Below are 24,961 nucleotides of genomic sequence, written 5' to 3'. Positions count from 1 at the left end.
TTTCTAAATAGTCAAAATAGTTGTTGCATCAACAACTGCAAAAATTTGCCCCGCGAACTGATTGTTTCGTTCCCATCATCGATCCGATCGCTTATCTAATCCGCGTTCTTCCGCGTGACGCAAGCTCGAATCGGAAATAAAACTACAAATAGGATAGAAGATAGAGCGGTTATTAGCATTAATTGCGATTAGCTATTTTCTTGTTAGATATGAGGACAGTCAGGACAAATATCCACTGGATGGAACGGTATAAGTCGTATCTTCCACTATTTCAAGAACGACGTTAAGTACCTTGCGAAAATAACGTGAAACTCTGCTGCAACATTATGCAACTTTCACGATACTGGTGTTTATAAAGGATAAATTGTAAACTTATATATAAGAGTCAAAATAGAAATAAAATAATAATTATAATAAATTAATTGCGCGTTGTGACCTCGATAAATTAATACGACATTTATTCTGATTACTCGCGATCGCTTATCAGTTTAACAATTTTATTAGTCACTTTAGAAGAAATGATAACGATTTGCGTCATTCTGTAATAAAACAGTCCCGTTGCTTTTTCGTTCGTGTTAAATAATTTATTTGATCCGTTTGAAGATGAATAATACTCCAAGAAGCGGGATCAGAGATTCTCTAATTGAGCATACGAGACGCAATGATATTATCTTCGCAGTGACTCAGTTTTTTCCTCCTTACGTTATCTGATGTAATCAGAGCTATTACGTATGACAATAAGATTGAAGGATTCTACCGCAGCCGTATCTGATTAGACGTATTTTTAATGAGATTAAAGCAGTTTCAATAAAAAAAGATTTAGTGTAATAACATAATTTTGGCTCAGTTTATCTTCGCATTTTTATTTTACGAATTTGGAATAGATATTTTATAATGTGTATTTTTTCGTATGGGAAATATTTTTAATGTAATTGATAAACAGGAAAAAATTAACATATATGCTACATAAAAATTGATTTATTGCTTTCTATCTAAAAATAGAGATTATATATATTTTATGTGTGTAATATGTACATAAAATCTCTGCTTTTTATTATGGGATGAACTGGACCGACGCATATTATATTTTGTGTTTTAACAAATAATTTCTGTCAGAGAAACAATATAATAACAATGGTATAATAAATAAATTTGCCAGTAAATAAATAATATAATATTATAAAATCCGAAATTAAGCGACCCGACTCACAACGTTTCGACCATAATCTGGTCCTTTTCAAGTGAGATATTAATAATTTATTACGCAACATTATATAGACATCATGCGTCGCCAGACGTTGTATAATTCATTGTGACTTTGACTATGGCTCGGTACGGACTTAGTGGAGAAAATGTTCAATTTAATTATATTCTTTACATTTTTACAATTTTACAATTTTACAATTTTACAATTTTTACAATTTCACATTTTCATTCTTTTGACGCACCAAACATTTTGACGTTCGCACGATGTAGTTAGGATACAACGTCTGGCGACGCATGATGTCTTTCTAATGTTGCGTAATAAATTTTAATATCTTACTTGAGAAGGAGATTACCAGATTATAATCGAAACGTTGTGAGTCAGAATAAATGTGAACTGGCCAGTCAAGTCGCTTAATTTCCGATTTTATTAAACAATACAATAATTATTTATTTTATTAATTAATCTTGACTTTTTACATCTACTATCGGTGCGTCCAAACTTTTGACTAGTATAATTGTGTATGTTATATATCTATATATTTGTGTATATTTATAAAGCTATACATAACTTTTTATGGCTTTATATATATATATAATATATATATATATATATATATATATATATATATATATATTTCTTTGGGAACTAGGGAGGTAGGGCAATACATATAAAAATATTTTCCAATAAACGACAAGAGGATGTTGGGACGATATACTCTTCTATTTGCTTTTGGACAGAAATAGCATTTTGAAGACATTTAAATCCTAGAATGCTGTTTGGAATTTGTGATCTGTTGGGATGAAACGAGATACACGATAATAAGTAATTCTTACAAAAGAAACGACGCGGCATATCCGACACGGCAGTAATCCGCTTTACTTTTCAGCCCGAAAGTTAGAAATGAATCATACGGTTTCACCGTATGCAAATGTACATGTGTGCTTTGTTAAAATGTAGTCTGATAAATGTTCATCCCTCTTTGTAACCGTTCCTTAAATAGCGCTCCTATTGTCACAATTACCGAATCACTGTTATTTTTAATGACTCATTGAAAATTGATAAAACGTTAATTTAACATTTATTAAAGCAAATGTCGAGAAAACTAATAAAAATAAGTGCGATATATTTTTTTCTTAAAGTATAAATTCAAAATAACTGCAATTACCATTAATCAAACGTTTTCCGTTTTATTCTAAAAATGAAGTTAAAAAGAGTAAGATGTCACTTAAACTTCTTTTAATTTTAACTAATTGTCTGAACGGTTCTTAGAGAATTTAAATGTGAAAGTATGGGCAAGATAAAGAATAAAATAAATTGAAAACAATAAATATTTTCTTTAAGACTATATGATGAATTGAAAACAATACTTTTTTTCATGATCTGCAAAAAAAAATATATAAGACGCATTGAGAGAATAATAACATTTATTTTATTTGATGACGTAGTTTATTCAGGTTTTTCTCAAAGAGTTTCGGGACGGTGAAAGTTTTAAAGAAAACAATGTTTGCCTGCAGGGTTATTCTCCCGTATGTCTGAAAAGAGAAAAGAAATGTTTCTGCCCCTGTCTGTCGGTTTTCCCCATTTGCATTTAGAACAGTCCATTTATTTTGCTTGATGACATATACACAATCCATCTCGGTTTTTCTTGAAAAGTTTTGGAAAAGTCTTGTACAGGAAAGGATTTTAACCTGCAGGGTCAATTTCCTCGCACATTTGAACAGAGAAAAGGGATGCTTCTGCCCCTATGATGCATTTAAATTTTGCGCCGACCAGCGCAACTTTTACCGCGCTGCGCTCCGATTGGCCGGACGGCTGGCGTGGCTGGCTCGCGCGCCAATCGGAAGCGCCCCTCGTCCGCTCGGCCGCTCGCCCCGCCAGCCCGCCGTTATCGGAGTACAGCGAGAGCACTCGGAGCAGCCGGCCGATTACACAAGTCCCGGCATAACCAGTGGAACCAGTGTGCATCGTGCCACGCGAGGACTTAACCTCGCTCTCTCTATTCTTCCGTGCAACAGTTTGTTATTCGCGTGTCGCGCTCGTGATTGTCGCTCGCCACCGTTGTCTCGTGCACCGTTCTGCCCGACGTCATCGTCGTCGCCGACGTCTGACCACTCTGACCGTCGTGAAAAGAGAACGCAGGCGCGTCTCTCTCCGCCCGGCGCATTTCGGCGCCCGAACGGAACACGAGAGCGAGAGTGCTCGTAGGAGCGGCAGCGGAAGAAACACCGTGTGTGCGCGCGCGCGCGCGCGCGAAAGACACAGCACTACAGCAGTCGGCGTTATCGCGCCAAACGCTCGTCATCGACGTCGTCGTCGTCCAGGAGCGTCGTGAAATCGCGTTTCCATTTTTTTTTTTGCGTACTTGTCTCCGCGCCCCACGTGCCCGAACGCGCGATGAATCACAGCAGCGAGAACAGGGGACGAAATGGCCACATTCTCGTGTGGGATCAGCCCGGACTCGAAGAGGACGATCGGGAAAGAAAAAGGAAAAGAGGTACGTGCCCATGTCGCGACGGCCTCGGCGATAACGCGACGTGGAATCGCCGATTTTACGAAACGGACCGAGCGAGGATCGAAACGGGACACCCGGTATATTCTCGGCTCCGCGCCGCGCCGCGCCGCGCCGTGCGAGCCGCGAGTTTTCGGACCGCACTTTTCAGCGCGACTTCGTTGACATCAATCCGCATAAAAATAGCCGACGCGATAGCCGCGCGCACGAAATCGAGCGAGGGGAAGAGATTCCTAGATTCCTCCGTAAAATGCACGTTGTGTTCATTTAACTCGGGACGGACGTCGCGGGTCGGACGAAACGGACGTTCGAACAGACGCGCGCGATTGCCGGTCCGAGATGCGTCGTCGGAGATATCGCGGCTTCGGCCGTTTCGTTCGCGATTCCCGTGTCGCGAAATCGCAGTAATCCGAGACGAAATCGCGCTCTCGCGCGCGACGTTCGCCTCGACAGCGACAGACCACGTGTTCAGCTGTGCGGCCTCGCACAGCGACACATTCGTGCTCTTTCTCTCGCTCTTCTATCTCTTTCTCTCTCTCTTTTTCTCTTGGTCCCTCTTCTCACTTGTCAGTGGAACGTCACGATCATAGAGAGAGTACATTTGTGTTCATAATTTAACAAACTTCGGCTACTTAATCGGCGAATAATTTAATTGATAGAATAGTTTAGCTTGAAGCAAAATTTCTAGCTATAATAGAATACATACAATATGTTGTCCCTAATCCAATCTTTTTTCCCATATGTTGAACAATATTAATCATTTTCTCCGTATTTATATCCATGATAATTATGAATTATTAATTCTATCTATCTATGTCGGCAGAATTTTTAAAGCAAAATTTCTGATGGTTCATTGTCCCTAGTCTAATCTTTTTTCCATGTGTCAAACAACAAGATATTAATTATTCTATCCATGTTCTATAATCTATCCAACAGAATGGTTTAGAGCAAAGTCTTAACTATAGCATTTGTTGCTCCTAATCTAATCTTTTTTTATATATGTCGAACAACAAAAAAGTCAATAATTCTATCCGTATCAGCAAAATAATATACGGGTATTACTTGACGAGTTAATCATCGATCAAGTTAATCAAGATTTACTCCATCCTAAAAAGCGGAAATTAACAATCTTTACTTCGAGATTTTACCCGTTATAACTTTCCGTTATTTGTCCGCGAATGCTAAAACAGATTTTATCTCGTTTTTTAAAAAGTATCCCTCAGTAAATGCGTTTTTTATACGTTATGCATTTGAAACTCGTCGTGATGAATATTAATATAAAGCTTATAATGCCAAGACTGATGTGAAAACGCGTGCAATCAAAGGTCGCATTTTACGCTTTAGGTACGCGAAGTGTCCTAAATAGGAAAATTTCTTTCCGAGAATGTTTTACGTGTTGCGTCTCTTCATTTTGCAAGGATGCCAAATCATGTTGGCTTCGAGTGTCCACGTGTCTCGCGACGATACCGTTTCACGTATTCTTCGTAATGTTTACGCAATTGTAACGCATGACGATCAGCTGCTTGATTTCCGCGAGTTTCGAAAAAGCCGGCGCTGAAAATCTTTCTTTACTTCTCGTCGTTTACTTCTTTCACGGCTTTTATCACGTACGCCAGAGCGAAACTGTAAATATTTAAATAGCTGCCTCGCTACTTATTGTTAAACTCAAAGTGTGCATTTTACAATTTGTATCTAATTTTATTGTTACTGTTACAAAAATTTCGCAATAATCTTTACGTGTGTTTATTATAACCAAATTTTATAGTAACATTTCAGAAGATTCAATCGAAATAAGTATAACCGAGATTTTATCTTATAAGATAGTTTTTTTATACGTCAGCGATCGCATTAATCATTAATCCTTTGCGATCTGAATTATTTCTTGCAAATAAGCGAAGTATTTTTGCGTCTTCAATTTTATATAATCAGCTGATCAAACATGAAGAATTTTTGGGAATTACTTTTAGGATTTCATTTTTTCCTTAATGCGAGAAATAAATAAATGTATAACACATGCGCGGTTGGGCTTTAACGGTCGCTCATCATTGTCTTGCAAATCCGTTCGTTTCAGGTATCGAGGAATTGTATTTAAGACTTTGTTCTCTCCTGAGCTCGACCGAAAGGAATCGACCCTATTGTGTTAATAGCTATTTTACACAGAACAATATCGTACAATTTCTCGCCCATTTCTCCGACTCTTTACACGGATTTCTTTCACGAGAACAAAAAAAAAACCCCGCTGAGTTTTCTTTGAGGTTGCACGACCGTTCCAGTAGGAATTCCCGCAATTATAGTATGATTTGCCGAATGCTCGTAACGAATCGTGGAGATGCTATTAACTTATCAACATTCTTTTTCTTTAAACTTTTATTACGGTTTTACAGCAATACAATATGTATCTAAGGAATTCTATGTCATACTCTGAAAATAACAGGCAAAAATATACGAAATTAGCTTTATAGAAAAATGCAAATCTATAATCTGTATAAAATGTATTGACACACGATTTAAAAGGTGACGCAACTTGATTAGCAACAGAAGCCAAGGAACATCGCGAGAGAAATTTGATAAGGCTTCTATTAACGTAACAATATACGTGTAAAATAATTATAAATAGAAGTGCAATAATTACTAGTAGAAACACACGTGCCAATGAGAAACGGTAATGACTAGTGAATTAGATAGTAAGATGACAAAAAGGTTATTCAGCACGAAAATAGCTCGCATTATCGCGGAGAGATTAGTTTAAAGAGCATCGTTTCGCCACGCAAACTAACGGAAAAAGCGGGTGCACGCGACGGGAGGCACTCGTCGCCTCGACGATGACGCATCGCGAAAATGGTCGCAATCTGGATAAGACGAGGGATAAGAATACAAATAAATACGAAATGTGCGTTTTCCGCGGAAACGCACCGTGTAAGAATCTATTCAGACAAATTTGTGTAACGCATAAATATAAACATAAGCATAAGAAAGTTGATCGGACCATATACTATGCAAGTTTGTCTGCACGAAAAGAACGGTTTTGCTGAAGTATCTAAAAATTTAGCTACACTGAGAAAAAAAATATTTAATCCGATACGTGCAACTAAACATGTTAGTTAGTTAACTAAACATGAGTTGTTTCAACAATTATCAAGTTGCACTAAAGAAGGTGCATTCATGTCAACCATCAAAATTTTGTAATCAAGAATTATTCAACTAATGTTTAGTTAAACTAACTAAAATGTTTAGTTGCACGTATCGGACTAAATATCTTTCCGGATTAATAAATTTTTTTTCTTGGCGCAGATACGGAGTAGCGATTACGTATAACTATATCTCTGGGGCGGAAACGTGAAAAGTTACGTGATCGCTGCCCAGATCTGAAAATAATTTTGTTGCACGATCAAAATAATTATGTAGAACACTCAAACTGATTGCTAAAATGTTAAATTTTTTTGCAACATTATCATCATACTTCAGCGACCTGCTATAATTATTTTGACGGTGCAACAAAATTATTTTCAGAGATCTGTATCTAGCTAAATTTTTAGATACTTCAGCAAAACCGTTTTTTCCGTGTGGACAGACCCTTACAGATTTGTTTGTTCTAACCGCACAATTACGAGGAAATCGCCGCGGGGATTTTTCGATGGACGCGCGGCGGACTCGGGGAACGTTTGAGAACAAAGTGCGTTTTTCTCGCGATACGACTCCAAGGTCGCCAAATGACTCGTGCATTTAGCCGCTATCGCGAAAATAGTGTATGTACAGCGTGCTGCACATTCGGCATGGACGGTAGAACGTTCTAAAATTCCCGCGAAGGCTCGTTATCCGCGGACTTTTCGGTTGGTTTTTGAATTTTCTCTCTTCTAACGGGAAAGAGATAAAAGCAGCGAATATAATATTCTTGGGGGTCTTACCGAGATGAAAGGTTTCAAAGATGCGAGAGAGTAAACAAAATCCTATTTTTCATATAAACTTTATATAGAGTGGACTTCACTCTTTTTGCGCAGTTAATTCTAAGGTTGGGAGAATTAAAAGGATTAAAATTTTGATGAAGTGTTAAAGTAGAGATTTTTGTCATAGATTATCTAGATCTAGATTTGGAGAATCTGTGAATAAAAAAGAGCGCAGGGTGTCCTCTTCTGGAGTGCTCCATATATGATATCGCAGTCAAAATTAATATGTCATATGTGCTTGCGATTATGATAGCTTGTTGCTTATCGAATTTACTTATCGTCGCAATTGCAGCGAAGGTGGTCATAAATCACTACTGGTGATAACAAAATTTAAAACAGGCGATATTTTGAGCAGATCGAAGTTCAATCTTTTCTGAGATGAATTTCTGCATGAAAGATCGATAATCGCTATTTTACTTCTTTATAAATAAGTTGCTATCTCATTTGAAAGATTTTTCCAAAAGCTCCTACGAAGAAATACCATAATATTTTGTGTAAGAAAATATAGATGTTTATATTGTTTATATTATATATTATTTTTAATTTTTATTTTTCTTATGCATAGCTATATTATATCACCAAAATACATATTTCTATCGACATATGGAGTGGTCACTTCGCCTTTTCACCCTGCAAACAAATTATGAATATTTCCTTATCAAGATTTAAGTATGTCTATTCCGTTTCTATATTTTCGAGAGAGATCTGAGATAGATTTTTTTATCGGGTGGATTTTGTCCTTTCCATACGTGACGAACTGCGATACACCTCGTATCGTCATTGGTTGCATGGCATTAATGTTTACGTGATATAAAAAAAATTGTTTTGATTTCCGCCTAATGGATTTTCTATATTTATCGTCAATAATAATAGCGTTTCAGTACCTATGTAAAGATAGATTATTTAGAAATCGCGTTTTTTTTCTCTTGGATCACTAGGTCAAAACGTATTGGAATAAACTTTACTTAACTGTTCAAAAATAAAACTTTCTATATATAACGGATACATTACTATAAATATACATTAATAATGCTAATTGAAATTACTAAAGATGCTTTAGTCCCCATTAAACGTTTTGCATAAATACTTATGGTATTTTTTTTTATTAGTAGTCGTCACATTTAACGAATAATAATTTTTAACAGTAATATAATATTATGTAACATACATTGAAAATTTTATTCAATAATGTTCTTTGAAGGCCTCCCTTTAATACGGAGATACCATCTCCGTATTTTAAAAGCTCGCGTAATCATCGTGCCGACTGACGTGCGTGACGTGAGACGCGCGTCACGTACATACATTTGTCTGTGTTACTGTTTCTCTCTAGAGATGCATAAAATATATGTACATCTTGCTTGCACACGTTTTTTTCGGTGCTGAATGTATACAGCTGCTTATATTATAAAAGTTTTAATTAAATGTGCTATCACATTCGATGCGTTCGATCAAATCTTTGTTGCGTGAATAATAAAAAAATAGTTAATTATATAATCAATTATTAGGCGATTATTAGGCAAATATAGTTTTTACAATATATATATATATATATATATATATATATATATATATATATATTTATTTAAACTGACAATCATCTTTTTTTCAATAAAGTGAATACTTGCTGTTTTACTTTATAACGATTTATTGTTATCATTGCAAAATCGTTACTCCCACTAACTCAACGCTCTCGATTCTCTCGTTAGGTCCACCCGTTTCCCCGTTTTTCATCTTTTCGTTACGCAGACACTTCCCAGTCGAGTCTGAAATCTCGCTCATTCGTATGCACCAGCGGACTCGCACGCGTGACGCGCGCCGTCGTACACGGTGATCGTGTTCACGCGCGTCACGAGCAATCGTAAGACGCGTGTCACGTGCACGAGACACGGCTGTTCCCCCCTCTCGCCTCCTCCTCCCCCCGCTCTTCATCCTTATGCCAATTCTCGAGGTTCGTCTCTCCAGCGCGACAGCTCCGGCCTCCCTTCCGTCTCAACTCATCCGCGCGTTCTTTCGGCGCTGTGCCTCTCTGTATTTCGCAACACAATGAAGTCACACCGCTAACGCACACCGCGATATCCTTTATATCGCGATATGCCGGAGCTATTTCTACCGGACCCGGCCCACGTGCTCGACGGCTGGTAATAACGACGGACGACGCCGTAGGTGCCCGATGACGGCCGGTCTTGGAAAATGACCGACCATATGCGTGCACACTCGACACACACGCGACGATTGGTTGATCGATGTTAATCCCCTCCCCCTTTCCGGGATCGTTTTCTTTTCACCGGCAGCCAGTGTAGGAAAAATTTGTGGCGTAATTATTTTCGTAAATGAAATATTAGCTCTTGGTCGGCGGATGCTTCGGCAGGCCCGGGTCAAGTGTGAAGTGCGGGGAAAATACAATTGCGAGTACACTGTCTCTATATGAAATAAATTTATTGTCCAGGTCTCGTCATGAATGACCCCGACGTCTGCCGCGAGTTAATGGAGAATATTCCTCGCCATGATTGAGGATCGATGAACAATACGAGCCTTTAATTCCCGATCATTTAGACAATTTGCAGAACTTTTGATGAAAAGAGCAATGTGATGATTGAATAATTTTTTTAATGGAAAAGAACAATTTACTGAATTATTTGATGCATAAAGTAATCAGACGCGAATAGATTATCTTCCTCGTGGAAGTATACATTTCTATAAATATTTATAAAAGCTCATCGTTGATAGCATATTAGATAATGATTGTCAAAGGTGTAGGTACTACACCTGACAGAGAAATTTGATAAAAACTAATTGGTTCCTTATTAGATACTTTTTAAATTGCGTGCAAATTGATATAAAAATAAGAAAAATATATTAATAATGCACTGAAAAAAAAAATTTGTTAATCCCAAAAAATATTTAGTCCGATACGAGCAACTAAACATGTTAGTTAGTTAGCTAAACATTGGTTGTTTCAATAATTATTAAGTTGCACTAAAAAGATATAATGCGTTCATGTCAACCTTTAAAATTTTTTAATCAAGAATTAATTAATTTAACTAATGTTTAGTTAAATTACCTAAAATATTTAGTTGCTCGTATCGAACTAAATATTTTTTGAGATTAACAAATTTTTTTTCTAAGTGTGTGATGTAAAGAAAACGTTACTTTTTATATAATCGATGTCATCGTCAGCATTTCTTTCTGCGGCTTTTCTCACGCGCGACGGTTAATAGGTACGTCGATAAGATTCTCACGTAGTAACCTTATACTATATTGAATGTATCAAGGTGCGCAACTAAGTTTCCGGGTTTCACACATAAATGGCACCAATAACACATGTACTCGACTTACATGTTTGAAGTTGTCTGAAGTTATAGCTTGGACATCTGTTAACAATAACCAGTCGTTATACCAACACATATCGCAACGCAAAAATATTTTTTCTAACAACGGAGATGTCGAGTTTTGTGCCACATAAACAGCATTTGCGTCCAGGACACCATCAAAACGCTGAAATGGGATCTGCTACCGCACCCGCCGTATTCGCCAGACCTGGCGCCTTCCGATTAGCACTTGTTCCGGTCGATGGCGCAGGGCTTGGCTGGGCTACACTTGACCAATTTCGAAGAAGTGCAAAATTGGTTGGATAAATGGTTTCGGTCCAAAGACGCGTCGTTTTATCGTCGCGGTATTCATGTATTGCCAGAGAGATGGCGAAAATGTATAGCTAGCGAGGGACGATACTTTGAATAAACCATTTTTTGTATTTATTGATAAAAAAAACCCGGAAACTTAGTTGCGCACCTAGTATATTCTTAAACGATCGATAGTATTTTTTTTTACGTAGAGCGGTGATCTCCTTTTTTGAATGCCGGCGCAGTTGGACGCGCATTTCGAATGCGCTGAGAGCGGAAAATTAATATGAACGGCGCGTCGAATATCGTCGAGTTTGCTGAAACACGATTCGGATGCCTTCGGCAGATTGTTTTGTTTAGATTAACGTGACGAATGCCGCTCGCGATTGTCGTGTCCGAGTAGCCTTTTTGCATTCAACTCGAGCTGACGCTGCGCGTTTCCCGGCGCATTGAGATGCATACGAGTGCAGAGCGAAGTGCAATGCGTCGCGGAATCTAGGAGTAAACTCGCGCCCTAACTGCGAAAATGGCATATCGGAGTTGGGCCGCCGCGCAGGAATAGACCGCGCGGCTAATAATATCGAATAATGCATGACCTGCCCATTTTCATTGTATGGCTCCGTTTATTACGGTGGTCTTTTATCACAATGTCGTTAAAGATATCCGGTACTTTGTTTTACGACCCATCGATGTGTCTTTAAATCTTCCTCTCGCATCGCGACAAAGCCATGTAATTCTTAAATGAATCGCGAGGGGTGGATGCGCGAGCGGCGATACGGATAAAAATAGAAAAACACAATTTATATGCAATTAGTTATATAATACAGACTCTTTTGGATTGTTTTTCTTATTTATAGATTTTTTTTTAAGAAGAGAGCGAATGGAATGTAGGAAGTACAAATGAAGCTGATTTTATTAACGATATTTTGAAGACACATTAAAAGAAACTTATGCATTATGGACATGTATTACGGATTTCCTATGTTCTTTTTTTGTAAGACTGTGAGCAATCCGTCGACATCAATTATCATTTTGTTTTGTGAATTCGGTGAATAAATCTGTTTTCTACATGTTAGTTAGAATAGTTCGTTAATTTTATTGTTTAACTTTATTTTACTATTTCCGTCGTAAAATATAATGATTTGCCGTAATAAATTGAAAAAAAAAACTATCTTAAAAAGTATATAAAAGATATATAAGTTATTTAATTATATCGGCAATAAAATTTAACGATAATGAAAGTGATAAAGCAAAGCTAGAGATTGACGTATTAACCTTTCAGTACCGAAACATTCTGCGACTCGCAATGCAAAATTATGGGTATCATAGGTACCTTAATTATATATGTAATATATCTGCAATTACCTTTATAAGTTATAAATTAACTAATAAATTGTCTATTGTATATATACGTTAGTTAGGAAATGATGAATATGAGATATCTCGCGAATATATCTTTAATTCATGCGTAAATAATTGAAGTATTCTTCTGATATTCCGTTTTACGGGAATAATCGCTCTTATTCGCTTGTCTATATTTTGGCGCGGCTCCTCCTCTTCCTGGCTGTCATTTTCGAAATAATCGATACTGTCGCACTGCCTATTGCGAGACGTTTAAGAACGCGCTTGTGAAATGCGCACGAGAGTGCATTCGGCGGTGGAGTCACGGATAAAACGCGGCTGGATCCGGGCCAATAAACCCTCCGCGTCATGGCCTTCATTCTCACTTATCAGCGAACGTGCTTTGCTCCCGTCTCGACGGTTATTTTATCAATGATTCGTCCACGGATTTCGGTACGCCCTGTACGCCCAAACGAGGAAAATTTTTGGACCCCGCGTTTACGTAAATATTGATCATCGATTACCGCAGCCGAATTCTTACTCAATAATCCGCCTCTCCATATCTTGAAGTGGAAACTTACGCAAGTTTCAAGCGACAACAATATTGAACCGTCAGTCACATCACGTACAATTCATGATATTATTTTTTTGTAAATAAAGGGTATCGCGGAAAAACGAGAAGTAAAACGATAATTTTTACATAATGATCTCCCCTTATCGAGTTTCTGTAGAAATTGAAATCGAGATCTAATTTTTGAGTCAGCTAACAAGTAATAAAATCTTTACTTAATTTCTCGGGCTTTAATTAAAAATTAATAAGATATTTAACATTAGGAACTTGTGAAAAAATAGAAAACTTGAAAACAGACAATTGTTATAAAAGAAAACTTTTGTTATAAAAGAAGTGGTTTCAAAATTTTTCTTTCTTTAGAAGATATTCTTATTGTTATATTGTACGTTTTAGGATATATAGATATTATTCGCATCATGGTTTCCAAATCCATGATTTTTTAACATACCTAATAAGCGACCCGCAAGAAACACAAACATTTGCACAGAGCTTTTCAGGTTCTCAATGTTTTACATTTATATCTTGTTATTTTTTTATATTATTGATCTGTAACCAGTTTCGAATTGAATTTTTACTCGTTATGTGTCACTCGAATTTTGATCTTTGGCAGATAGCCACTTCTTGATGTAGATTTATACAGGGTGTTTGAAAAAAGTGTTACATATTTTCAGAGCAGGTATTTATCAAAACAAGAAGAAAATGCCCAGTAAACATGGGTCCTAAATCAAATATCTGTTAAGAAATGGATCAATCTTTATCGTATAATATTATAAGAGGTGATCTATGTGATTCCCGTTCATTGTCACACCTTTCAGCCCTATTACGTCTCAGAGAATCACGCACTCTTGCGAATGCACCTGACTGCTCTTAGATTTGCTGACACACATTAAATGCGCGCGTTCCTACAATGTTTGGGTTCGGTATTGTCGGACGATGCGCGCAAAATGGGGACCAATGACGTTTCAAACATTGTAGGAACGCGCATTTAATGCGTGTCAGCAAATCTGAGAGCAACCAGGTGTATTCGCAAGAGTGCGTGATCCTCTGAGACGTAGAACTGAAGGATGTGTGACAATGAATGTCATGGGATCTTCATAGAGCATCTTCTATATAGTATACGATAGAGACTGACCCATATCTTAGATACTTGATATATATAGAAGCTATAGCTTCCTATAGATAAAAACTGGCCTATATCTTAACAGGTACTTGATTTTAGGACCATGTTTACTAGACATTTTCTTCTTGTTTCAACGAAATACTACCTGCTCTCAAAATATGTAACATTTTTTTAAACACCCTGTATACTACAACGTGATTACTGAATAATATCGAAAGAATTAAACGAGAGAAAGCTTATCGTTAGCATTAATTGCGATCTCTCTTGCAAAGATAATCTTTAAATTAAGGATAATTTAAAGTAGTGAATTATAAATTTCAGGTATTATAAATAAGCGAGATATTAATTAAACTTAATAATTATTGAACTTAAAGAGGAAAGAATTTAAATGTTTATTCGAGACTAATTAATGACTTGTACGCAATGATAATAAAGAGAAACATAAGCTGACATAATATATGGAACGTGACAGAAAGATTTTCCAAATGTTTTCGGTATGTTTAAGAAAACTATATGGAAAGTTATGGCAATATCTAATTTTAGACTTTATTCCCGTGATTAATCAACCCTTAGCTAATAATCCTACAATCATACTGACGTAATTGTAAGGTCAAACGCTTGACCCCAGATAATGGGAGATCGTTTTCGAACAACGCAACCTCACGTATATTGATGCTATAATTGGTTCCAATTTAATAAGCGATCTGCAACTACAAATGCAAGAGCTCTATACGATTATAAATAAACGCGGTATTCTTTTATAATAAAAGTTTAAACAATTGTCTGTTTTCAAATTTTCTATTTTTTCACAAGTTTCTAATGTTAAATATCTTATTAATTTTTAATTAAAGCCCGAGAAATTAAATAAAGATTTTATTACTTATTGGATAACTCCAAAATCTAGATCTCGATTTCAATTTCTACAGAAACTCGATAAGGAAAGATCATTATGTAAAAATTTTCGTTTTACTTCTCGTTGTTTTTTCGCGAAATTTATTTACAAGGAAACAATCTCATGCATTGTACGTAACTGCGGTCAAGTAGAGCTCGCGCTCGTACACTTTTCGAGCGTGTTTGCACAATTTTTTTTCTCGTAAAGGCGCGATGGGAATATAGAAAGATACCCGATAAAAACGTTACGTTTTTTTACTCAACAATCGACAACGTTGTTTCAAAAGAATGTCAAAAGAATAGAAATATACATATTCTAAGCAATTATCCTTATAATTAAACATTTTCCACAGTATTGCATAAAACCCTAGAATAATATGTATGCTTAAGGCCGGTTGTTTCAACCTGTTGATAAGCTAACTACTATAAATTAAATCAGATGTCTATCTTTGTCTAATGTAAAGGATAAACAAAAACATATATATGATTTAATTATTAGTTAATTTACCAACAGGTTGGAACAATTGACCCTAAGTACTTCAACGGCATTTGAAGTACAAGATTAGAACCTGTGCGTGAAGTTAGCACCCCATTTTTGAAATTTTGAAATTTTAAAAGTTGTTCCGGATTGTTCTAGACTTGTTCTAAATTGTTCCAGAAGATCAAATTTTTAAAATAAAAATATTCGCGGGAAATTAATAAAAACGACTTTTTGACCTGGCACCCCATTTTTCAAAAATCGAACTTTTCAAGGTTGTTCCAGGTTGTTTTAGTTGTTCTAAACATTGTTCCAGAATATTAGTTTGATTAGTCAAAAACTTTAAGAGATATTGAAAAAAGAAAAATTTAGGAATTAACAGTTTTTGGCCATTTATTCGTAAACAAAATGACTTACAAAATTGTCGATTTAGAACGTATTTCTAACAGCGTAGAACAACTCAGAACAAAATTTTTAAGACCAGAACATGATCCTAAAGGGTACTTTACTCTTTATCGGAAAAATTTTTTTTCGATTTTCTTGGTTAAAAATCTTGTTCCAGGCTTCTTGTTTTAAAACTATCGTGTTCTCTACTGGAACAACTTAGAACAAAATTTTTAAGACCAGAACAAGAACCTAAAGGGTACTTTACTCTTCGGAAATATTATTTTTTGATTTTCTTGGTTAAAAATCTTGTTCCAGGCTTCGCTCGTGCGACCATCACACTTATTTGGGCTTGACCACTCTTCCCACGAGTTGTTCATACTATTTTTCCTAACAAGAGCGTGAAACAGGCCGCTTTTCGCGCTTGTTTTACAATTTCATTTCTCCACTAGTTGAGAAATGGCTCCATGTTTCAACGCTTACGTCATCATTGCGAAATGGATCGTTTTGCTCACTCAAAACAAGCGCGAAAAGCGGCCCATTTCACGCTCGCGTTAGGAAAAATATATTTTACGATTATTATCGCGTAAAGTCACAAATGATTCTCTTTCATAGCAAACAATATGTATTGCACGTGATTTTTAAGAGGACAGGGAGCGAGAGAGTCAAAAAGGAGGCGGAACAAACGCGATTTTAGATAATTTATGCATGGACTTAGGAGAACCGGTCAGTTTCAGCAATGTCGTCTGATGTCAATTGACTTAAGCTAGTTTGGCGAGTGGGCGTCGAAATTTATTCCTAGAAACACTTGCGCGAATTGAAGCGAATCAATCCGACGCGATGCAACGCGACGCGGCGTTTCGCCGATCCTTCGTCCGAGACGCTCGCCTCCTATCTTATTTTTCTCCGTTTGCTTTTCTTTTTATTTGCTCTCTCCCGGCGACGTTTAGGAGAGCGCGGCGCGGCGTTAATCTGAGCTTGATAAGAGAAGTACAAGCCGAGTGTAATCGGCCATGAAGTTTTGTAACATCGACCGAGAGGAAAAAAGAAAAAGAAGAAGGAGGAGTCGTTTGTTCTGTGTGACGCAGTCTCCGCGCGACCGTAATTGCTAACATAATAACATGACACGTAGAAGCTGCGACAAGGTGTTGGTGTACATAGACGGGCATAATGGATATAAGACCGATAATCGAATATAAGGCTGATAATCGGATATCTAGACATGAAAGAATACTGTTTTTTTGTAGCAAGTTTTAGTCACCTTCAGATTCCTAAGGAAGTCTCAGAAAATCTCATCAATTATATTGTTTTTTTTTTAATTACTTATTATGAAGCGAGCTTCGTAAAGTCGTTACAATATAACGTTGTAAAGTCTGTCGCTTGATTACAAAGATATTTGGAGTTAAATTTCGGACTTAGAAAGAGAAGGACGGTGCGTTAGATTGAATCTTTAATATAAATCGACTTGCAAATTTCTGTCAGAAAATTGATTTTTCTCATAGCGAGACACGGCGTTAAAGAAATTTCATGTCATCGTACATCTACTCAGCCCACGAAGTTCATGCAAGCAACTATGCTATCGATTACATGCGGCCAGGTATGACTCACGCACTCAAACCATCGGTGATAAATATCACGATGGGTACTTGTCCGGCGCGGCGGCGCCCTTTGAAACAGTAAAGTGCTCGTCATTCCTTGCTAATGTCGTTAACTTCATTACAACCGGCGCGTTATTCGCGTAAAAGGTCAAGTAGAACCGATTGCATTTAGACCGTGGACACTATCATTTAAAGTTGATTAGATAAGGCGAGATGAAGTTTTGATTCGCATAACGGTCTATCAGAATTGTCTCCTCGAAGCAACGATCTTTAAATAGCAAACGTCTCGCGATACCTCGTACACAATAATTTTTGAGACACGAATGAGGAAACCGTTTACCCTAATTTTAACTTAGGTCCCTTTCGACCTCTGTCGTTGAAATAGATCCTTCTTCAATCACGAACTCCAGAATTCTGGTATAAATATATTGAAAACTGTAATGTATTGTACTCGTTATTTCTGATGCGGTTTTATCTTGTAAAAGTAAATCTATATGTAAGAGCTCGGGCTGAAAAAGAGATCTACCGATGATAACGACGATACCGATAAAACACGTAATACAAAACGTAGATTAGCGTTAAATAGAAAATACCGTCGCGAATATATCGTCGTATTATGTCATCATTGATCGTGATTTCAAACTCATGGAATATTACCCGAAGATCTGCACTGTATGTACTCCGTACGATTCTTATCGTTATCGTTTTTCTCTTTCACAGATCTTTATTACGACACTTGAATACACCGAATTACACGCATGAGCGCCTATTCGACATCTTATTCGCCGCATCTCTCTGCCGTTAATTGACGGTCGTCAATTAACGATGACGAATTCGATCTGTTTACGTCGACTTTGATCGAGTGTAGCGTATAGATCGTGGCTCATCGACATAAAATGTAACGAGACTTCTGTACTTTGTAATTCGTACGGATTCATGTTAATGGTCAACGGCGTTTATACATGTCTTACAACCGATTATGATCTAATGACTCACCTTCATTGATTGCCGCGCAAAGCTCGATAATTCTGTTGCAAAATGACGAAAATTCTCGAGTATCTACTTTACGTGAAATTTCTGTGAACTTTGTCGACCGTTGGAAACCGTTGTTATTCTGCAACTTGAAAAGGAAAATAAGTATTTTCGACGAATTAATTTTCCTTTGCCTATAAGAATGACGCTTGGTCTTTCTTTCAAGAATTTTAATTACGCCGGTTTCGAAACATTGAATTTAAATTTAAATCAGAAGTGGTTTGGAATAAAAGAAGAATTGACTTGGGTTAAAATAATTTTATGCCGTATAAAACAATATTAAATGATATTCTGAGAACGGCAGAATTGTTTGTTGAAACACAAGAATTTTGTGACGTCCTTACATAACAGCTTTTACATATTGTTGGTATAATTTATTAGCGACGTTTCCGTTTGATAGCACGCAGCTCAATTAACTCGCGTCATAATCTTTTTTGGCGTAACCCTCACCTCGGCATTGGTCCCGCGATTCGTCCTTCGGTTATTTCCGTGAAAATTTGGCAGAGTATCTGCTAATATACATTAGCAGTTACAGGACATGCTTTGGCAAATATCTCCGGAGCGTCAATTAACGATTGCCGTAGCGTCTTTATTCGATTATCACGGCGATATTTAGACGCGCTACAAAACATAGTATAACATTGTATAAAATACTATATAATATATGCAATTCTTCTAGGAACATTTGCCCTTAAATTAATAATAGATTCCGTGATCCGGAATCGATTTTACTCATTGTCAGTGGAATTCTTCGCAAATAGGGGAAGACTGAAACTTTTAGAATTTTAATTTAAAGCTTCAGTTACGCAGATATATAATTTTAATGAAAAAAGAAACGCATAGTTGCGGTAAACAATGCCTAACCATATTTTTAGAAATAATTTCTACAGGCAAATTGAGATTTTCAGTTTGTAATTAAAATTAAAAATACAGATTTTTAGATGTTTATAACATATAAGAAATATTGAATATAACATAATACGAGATATGTTATTACACAACATTTCATCGTCTGTCAAGCCTTTATTGACACCACAATATAGTACCATGTAATAATAGTCTAATACGTCTCTTTATTCTTTCAGCTCGCTTTGGGAAGCGTCACATGGTGACTTTCATGATATTCCTTGGTATGGCGAACGCCTACATAATGAGGACCAATATGTCTGTGGCTATTGTCGCGATGGTCAATCATACTGCTATCAAGAACCCTGATGAGGAGATAGAAATCGTGGATGAGTGCGGACAGAATATCAATGAAACCGGCGCTGCCGATCGCGTGAGTAAAACAAAATTCTGCAGTTCTTTTTTTATTGTGAAATTTCGAGAGTTCAGTAGGTAGGAACTGAAAAATGTGTGTCCTCCGTCTTTGCAGAGCGCCGACGGACCATTTGTCTGGGACAACAAGCAGCAAGGCTATCTCTTAAGCTCATTTTTCTGGGGCTACGTTATAACGCAGATACCGTTCGGTATACTTGCCAAGCGTTACGGCGCCAAGTACTTCCTCGGGGTCGGCATGCTGATCAATTCGCTTTTCGGACTGCTAGTTCCAGTGTCCGCGTACTGGGGATATTGGCCCCTGGTAATCGTTCGTTTCATTCAGGGTTTAGGAGAGGTAAGTAACATCTCGAAAATCCCTCACCATTACGATACAATATAATAGTTTGATTGAGACTCGAGAAGAGCGAGCGAAGATGAGAATGTGTGATGTTTCGGGATCGGTTATCTGTTGTGTCCAAATACATACTTTGCTACTTGCAAACAACTTTCATTCGTTCGTAAGTATAAAGTTCACGAATTAATTGAAAAAAAATTTGATAAAGAATTATTTTATTTCAGTTCTTGTCTTCTACATTATGCATTGTCTTGAAAAAACTTTGATCAATAAGATAAGAGTCTCTGTGTATTCGCAGAGATAAATATTTCTTACATTAGCTTTAGCATTATTATTACATTAACATATAATAATATAAGTAATTATAGTCATAATCTTAAAGGATTACTGATCCGTTTGAGTGTGAACGTTTTTTGATTGCACGGGTGTATTTCCTTCCCCCTAGGAATGGATTAATCCCTATTGCAGGGTCCTATTGTGCCTTGCACGCACGCAATGCTGGCGAAGTGGATACCGCCTAACGAACGGAGCAGGATGGGTGCCTTTGTTTATGCCGGTAAGCTCGTTCAATGCGATTTCTTCTTCCTTTATGTAGCGATTTGTCGCGTATACCGAGTCGAGAGCTAGTTCGCCGCGCGAGAATCCTCTCTGTCTCTGGGGCATTTCGAGTCTGCATCGAGTCGCTACTGTGGGTGCGCGCGCTTCTTGCTGCGGCGGGATTTGTGGACCGTGGACCTTTTCAATTTCTTGAGTTATCTTCATTTTTAACCATTCACTCCCACAAGGTCTTTTTTTTGTTGGTAAAAATAGAAAGAGCATAAGGATGATTGGACGCCTGATGACGATAACTAATCACATTTTTTTTGCATGTTTCTCTCTTTCCATCGATAGGCGCACAATTCGGCACGATAATATCCATGCCGTTGAGCGGTCTGTTGGCCGACTGGCAATTAGTAGGCGGTTGGCCATCTATTTTCTACGTGTTTGGTGTTATCGGTACCGTCTGGTGCATAGCGTTTCTCATATGGGTCTATGAGGATCCCGAGCAACATCCAAGCATCACAGAAGACGAGAAGAAGCTCATACTCAGCTCTCTCTGGGGTAGCGCCGGCATTTCCGTGAGTTCCTTTCGCATTTCTTCGCTGTTAATTAATTTATCTCAATATTTATTTTAATTTATCACGTTAATCGAAATATTTATTTTAATCTCTATTGTCTGTTGTAATAATATATCTCTTTTAGTAGCCAAACTGAGAAAACTAATATTCTCTCTTCTTTTAGTCATCGCCTCCCGTGCCTTGGAAGGCCATTGCAACTTCGCTACCATTTTGGGCTATCTTGATGGCGCACATGGGTCAGAATTATGGATATGAAACGTTGATGACTCAGCTTCCGACATTTATGAAACAGATTCTCCATTTCACTATCCAGAAAGTGAGTGATATATTTAAATTGGAGGGAAAAGAGTTTTCCACAGTTTCCCCGCACGAAGCTAATCGTTTGTCTGTATGGTTTCAGAATGGTATCTATTCGGCACTTCCATACTTTGCCATGTGGCTCTTTTCCATGTTTATCTCTCACGTCGCGGATTGGATGATCTCTTCGGGAAAATTTACTCACACTGTGACTCGCAAGATCGTTAACAGCCTCGGCCAGTTTTCACCGGCTTTGGCATTGATTGCTGCTTCGTATACCGGTTGCAATGCCTGGTTGACAGTAACCATTATTACAGTAGGCGTCGGTCTGAATGGCGCTATTTATTCAGGTTTTAAAGTAAATCACCTCGACATCTCTCCGAGGTTTGCTGGGATCTTAATGTCCTTCACAAATTGTATCGCCAATCTCGCTGGACTTCTCGCGCCGATTACCGTTGGAGAGGTTATTGCTAAATCGGTAAATATATATGTAATTGGTCTCTTAAAACTCTAATTAATTAAGTAATTGAACATACAATATCTATGTGATGCTATTATTTTCAGCCATCGCATGCCAAATGGAGGATCGTGTTTATGATCTGCGCTGGTATTTATATCTTTTGTGCGACATTCTACGCAATTTTCGGTTCTGGTCAAAGGCAAGCATGGGACAATCCAGATAAAGATGACGACAAGAACGAGAAGAATGAACTGGACGGTGTAAGAATTGTGAACGAGACTCAACATTGACAAGTGAATATTTTATCGATAAGAGTCAGTGATGATGCGAGGAAATTAACACTGACGACGTGACAATTGTGTCCACTTGGCCATTTCTGTTTATGCACATTCATTCCCTCCCTATTATTTAGCCATTCGAAACAAATCGAGTACATTAAGACATTTAAGTTAATCTCAGAATTGTATTTTTCTTTTTCTTTTTACCGTAATAATATAAAATTTTTCATGCTAATTGTCACAATTCGCGTTGTAGGTATGTCTTCATACTTTTGTATTGGATTGCAAAAGTTGTACATCAATTGCTTTAATGTTATATTGTGAGTTTTGTGTGAAAGACAATTCGTATGTGTAAGAAAGAAAGAGGAAGCGAGAGAGAGAGAGAGAGAGAGAGAGAGAGAGAGAGAGAGAGAGAGAGAAAGGTATATGTAGAATATACTCATAACCAAGCTACCGTTATAAGCTTCGGTTCACGTCATTCGTTGTATTTTATAATTTATAAATTTTTACATAATAATTTCGCGTATTATGTAGAATTAGAAAGTCGCACTTCAAGAACTGGCATGTTAGAGAAACGATGGGAGAGATGATTCTCAAAAGAAATTTAAAAAAAGCGAAAACTATAACTTGTAGATAAGCAAATTTCCATGAACTTACCGGAGATGTCATGACAACAAATAAATCAAAGCGGGTATGATTTTGACGAGATTATAAAAACCGTTGTTTCTTAATTGTATATCGAAAGTATCTGTACAATTAAGATGTTTAAATTCAAAATTAATCAAATTGTATATCGCTGTTTGAATATACGAATGCGAGAGAAACAGTTTAAGTTTTTTAAGCGCAATATTAAACTCATTTGTGATATACGGCATTGTTATTCGCGCAACATTAGCTTTAACAGAGTCGATATACGACGTGTATCCCAATAGCATCTGCAATCTCGTTCCACATTCGAATAAAACTTTTTAATCTCGGTCTTCCTACTTTGTAATAGCGCATTAGCTGCTTTGCTATTTTTTTTTTAATGGGATGTATGCGCTAAGATTCATAGGATAGATTTAATTAGATTCACGATGATCATGTCGGAGAAGGATTTGTCTTAGTGTTTCCCAATGCTTATCTTCAGGGTAGATTTCGTTGTTTGTAACCTGACAAACTTGTGGCAGCAGTATTAGAGCAAAGGTCCTCATCGTTCATCTTTTTTTAATACATCACTTTTTACTGTAACTACTGCCATTTTGTATTGCGTGCGTGGCTTGGGTAAAAAGGGTGATAATAACGACAAATCCCATTTTTGTCGCGGGGCGAGGGAGAGGCCGAAGGCCTTTACCTGTAATCGAGGCGTTGCAAACAGCACAGTGTATACAATACAAGAATGGTGTTTATACATATTGTAGATATTTGCGCGTAAGAACCCTATTAAGTTATAGTTGTAGGTATTAGATGAGTTACTGCTCATAGTTATTTATATAGCGTTCACAAAGAACAAGAAAAGAATCATTACCGCCAGCCTAAAATAGAAATTATCAAACTGAATGGTTTCGCACTTATACATATAGTAGAAAGCATTTTTTTTCATATTTGATAAGCCTCTTTTTTTCATAAGCTGCACAAACCGAATGATAAATCTGACGACAATTGTAATTTCTTTTTCTATACGGTCTCGAGTATCGAGGCTACCTAATGAAATACGTAATCGCGCTACACGCTCGCGAGGATAAGTCTGAAACAATCGAACTGTCTGAAAATGAATTATTAAATCATATGTATTAAAAATATTTGTTGGCTTATTCATCTTGTGATTTTATACGAAAACTTTGGAAATAAGGTAACGGCGTACGTTAATTGTTAGTAGAAGGGAAGATGGATGCGAGTGCGTCCTGTGATCGTGTATCTACAAGTGCCTTCGACAAGTGGCGTTTGTTTTTCTTTTTATAAATAATGTACTCTTAAAATAAATTTTCGCGTTACGTCTACGGAGAAAAAAAAGTCAGTGTTTGCGAATATTGTTTTGAACTCTCACAAGTATGCGAATTTCCATGTGAACTTGAGAAGATGTTAATCGAAAATTACTTTACTGCATCTCTTTACTGTAGCTTAACGCGATTAATACAAAAATCATGAATGTAAATCGATTTGAAAATGAATTCGATGGGAGATATAACGAGAAAGTTACCCCACGCTTAGATGATAAAGTAATTTAATGCAAAATTTCGCAAACTCATATTTTTATACAAATATTTATATGTAATATACATACGACGATACACGATGTTACAACACGATGTTAAAACATATTTTTATTGTTGGGATTGTAAAACATATGTGATAATAGAACTGCAAGTGAATAAAATAAGGTACAGCTGTAATAAATTTTTAGTTATTTGTTATTATAGTTTTATTAATATGCTATTTTCTTTATAAAGTTTGTATGAAATGTTTTATAACAAAACGTTTGTATTTCTTTTGGGAACAAAATACTATATCGCTTTAGT

General features: G+C 36.9%; 1 protein-coding gene across 2 annotated transcripts in view; it reads left to right on the top strand.

The window, feature by feature from the left end:
• Positions 1 to 24,839, top strand: part of Picot (putative inorganic phosphate cotransporter protein picot) — a 42,834-nt gene extending 17,995 nt beyond the window's left edge. The window contains exons 1-8 of one of the 2 annotated variants that reach the window (XM_071772914.1): positions 3,105 to 3,701; positions 19,781 to 19,974; positions 20,071 to 20,310; positions 20,779 to 20,866; positions 21,202 to 21,428; positions 21,592 to 21,744; positions 21,829 to 22,203; positions 22,290 to 24,839. In XM_071772914.1, coding sequence (XP_071629015.1) covers positions 3,602 to 3,701; positions 19,781 to 19,974; positions 20,071 to 20,310; positions 20,779 to 20,866; positions 21,202 to 21,428; positions 21,592 to 21,744; positions 21,829 to 22,203; positions 22,290 to 22,475 — 1,563 coding nt within the window. In that variant the 5' untranslated portion in view covers positions 3,105 to 3,601 and the 3' untranslated portion in view covers positions 22,476 to 24,839. Of the gene's footprint in view, positions 1 to 3,104; positions 3,702 to 19,780; positions 19,975 to 20,070; positions 20,311 to 20,778; positions 20,867 to 21,201; positions 21,429 to 21,591; positions 21,745 to 21,828; positions 22,204 to 22,289 lie in introns of those variants that run through there. The other variant, XM_071772915.1, reaches the window with a different exon arrangement.
• The last annotated feature ends 122 nt before the right edge of the window (positions 24,840 to 24,961 follow it).

This window comes from Temnothorax longispinosus, chromosome 3 (assembly GCF_030848805.1).
Source record: "Temnothorax longispinosus isolate EJ_2023e chromosome 3, Tlon_JGU_v1, whole genome shotgun sequence".
Taxonomy (NCBI): domain Eukaryota; kingdom Metazoa; phylum Arthropoda; class Insecta; order Hymenoptera; family Formicidae; genus Temnothorax; species Temnothorax longispinosus.
The sequence above is the reverse complement of the archived record's forward strand: the minus strand, read 5'-3'. Positions and strand labels throughout refer to the sequence as shown.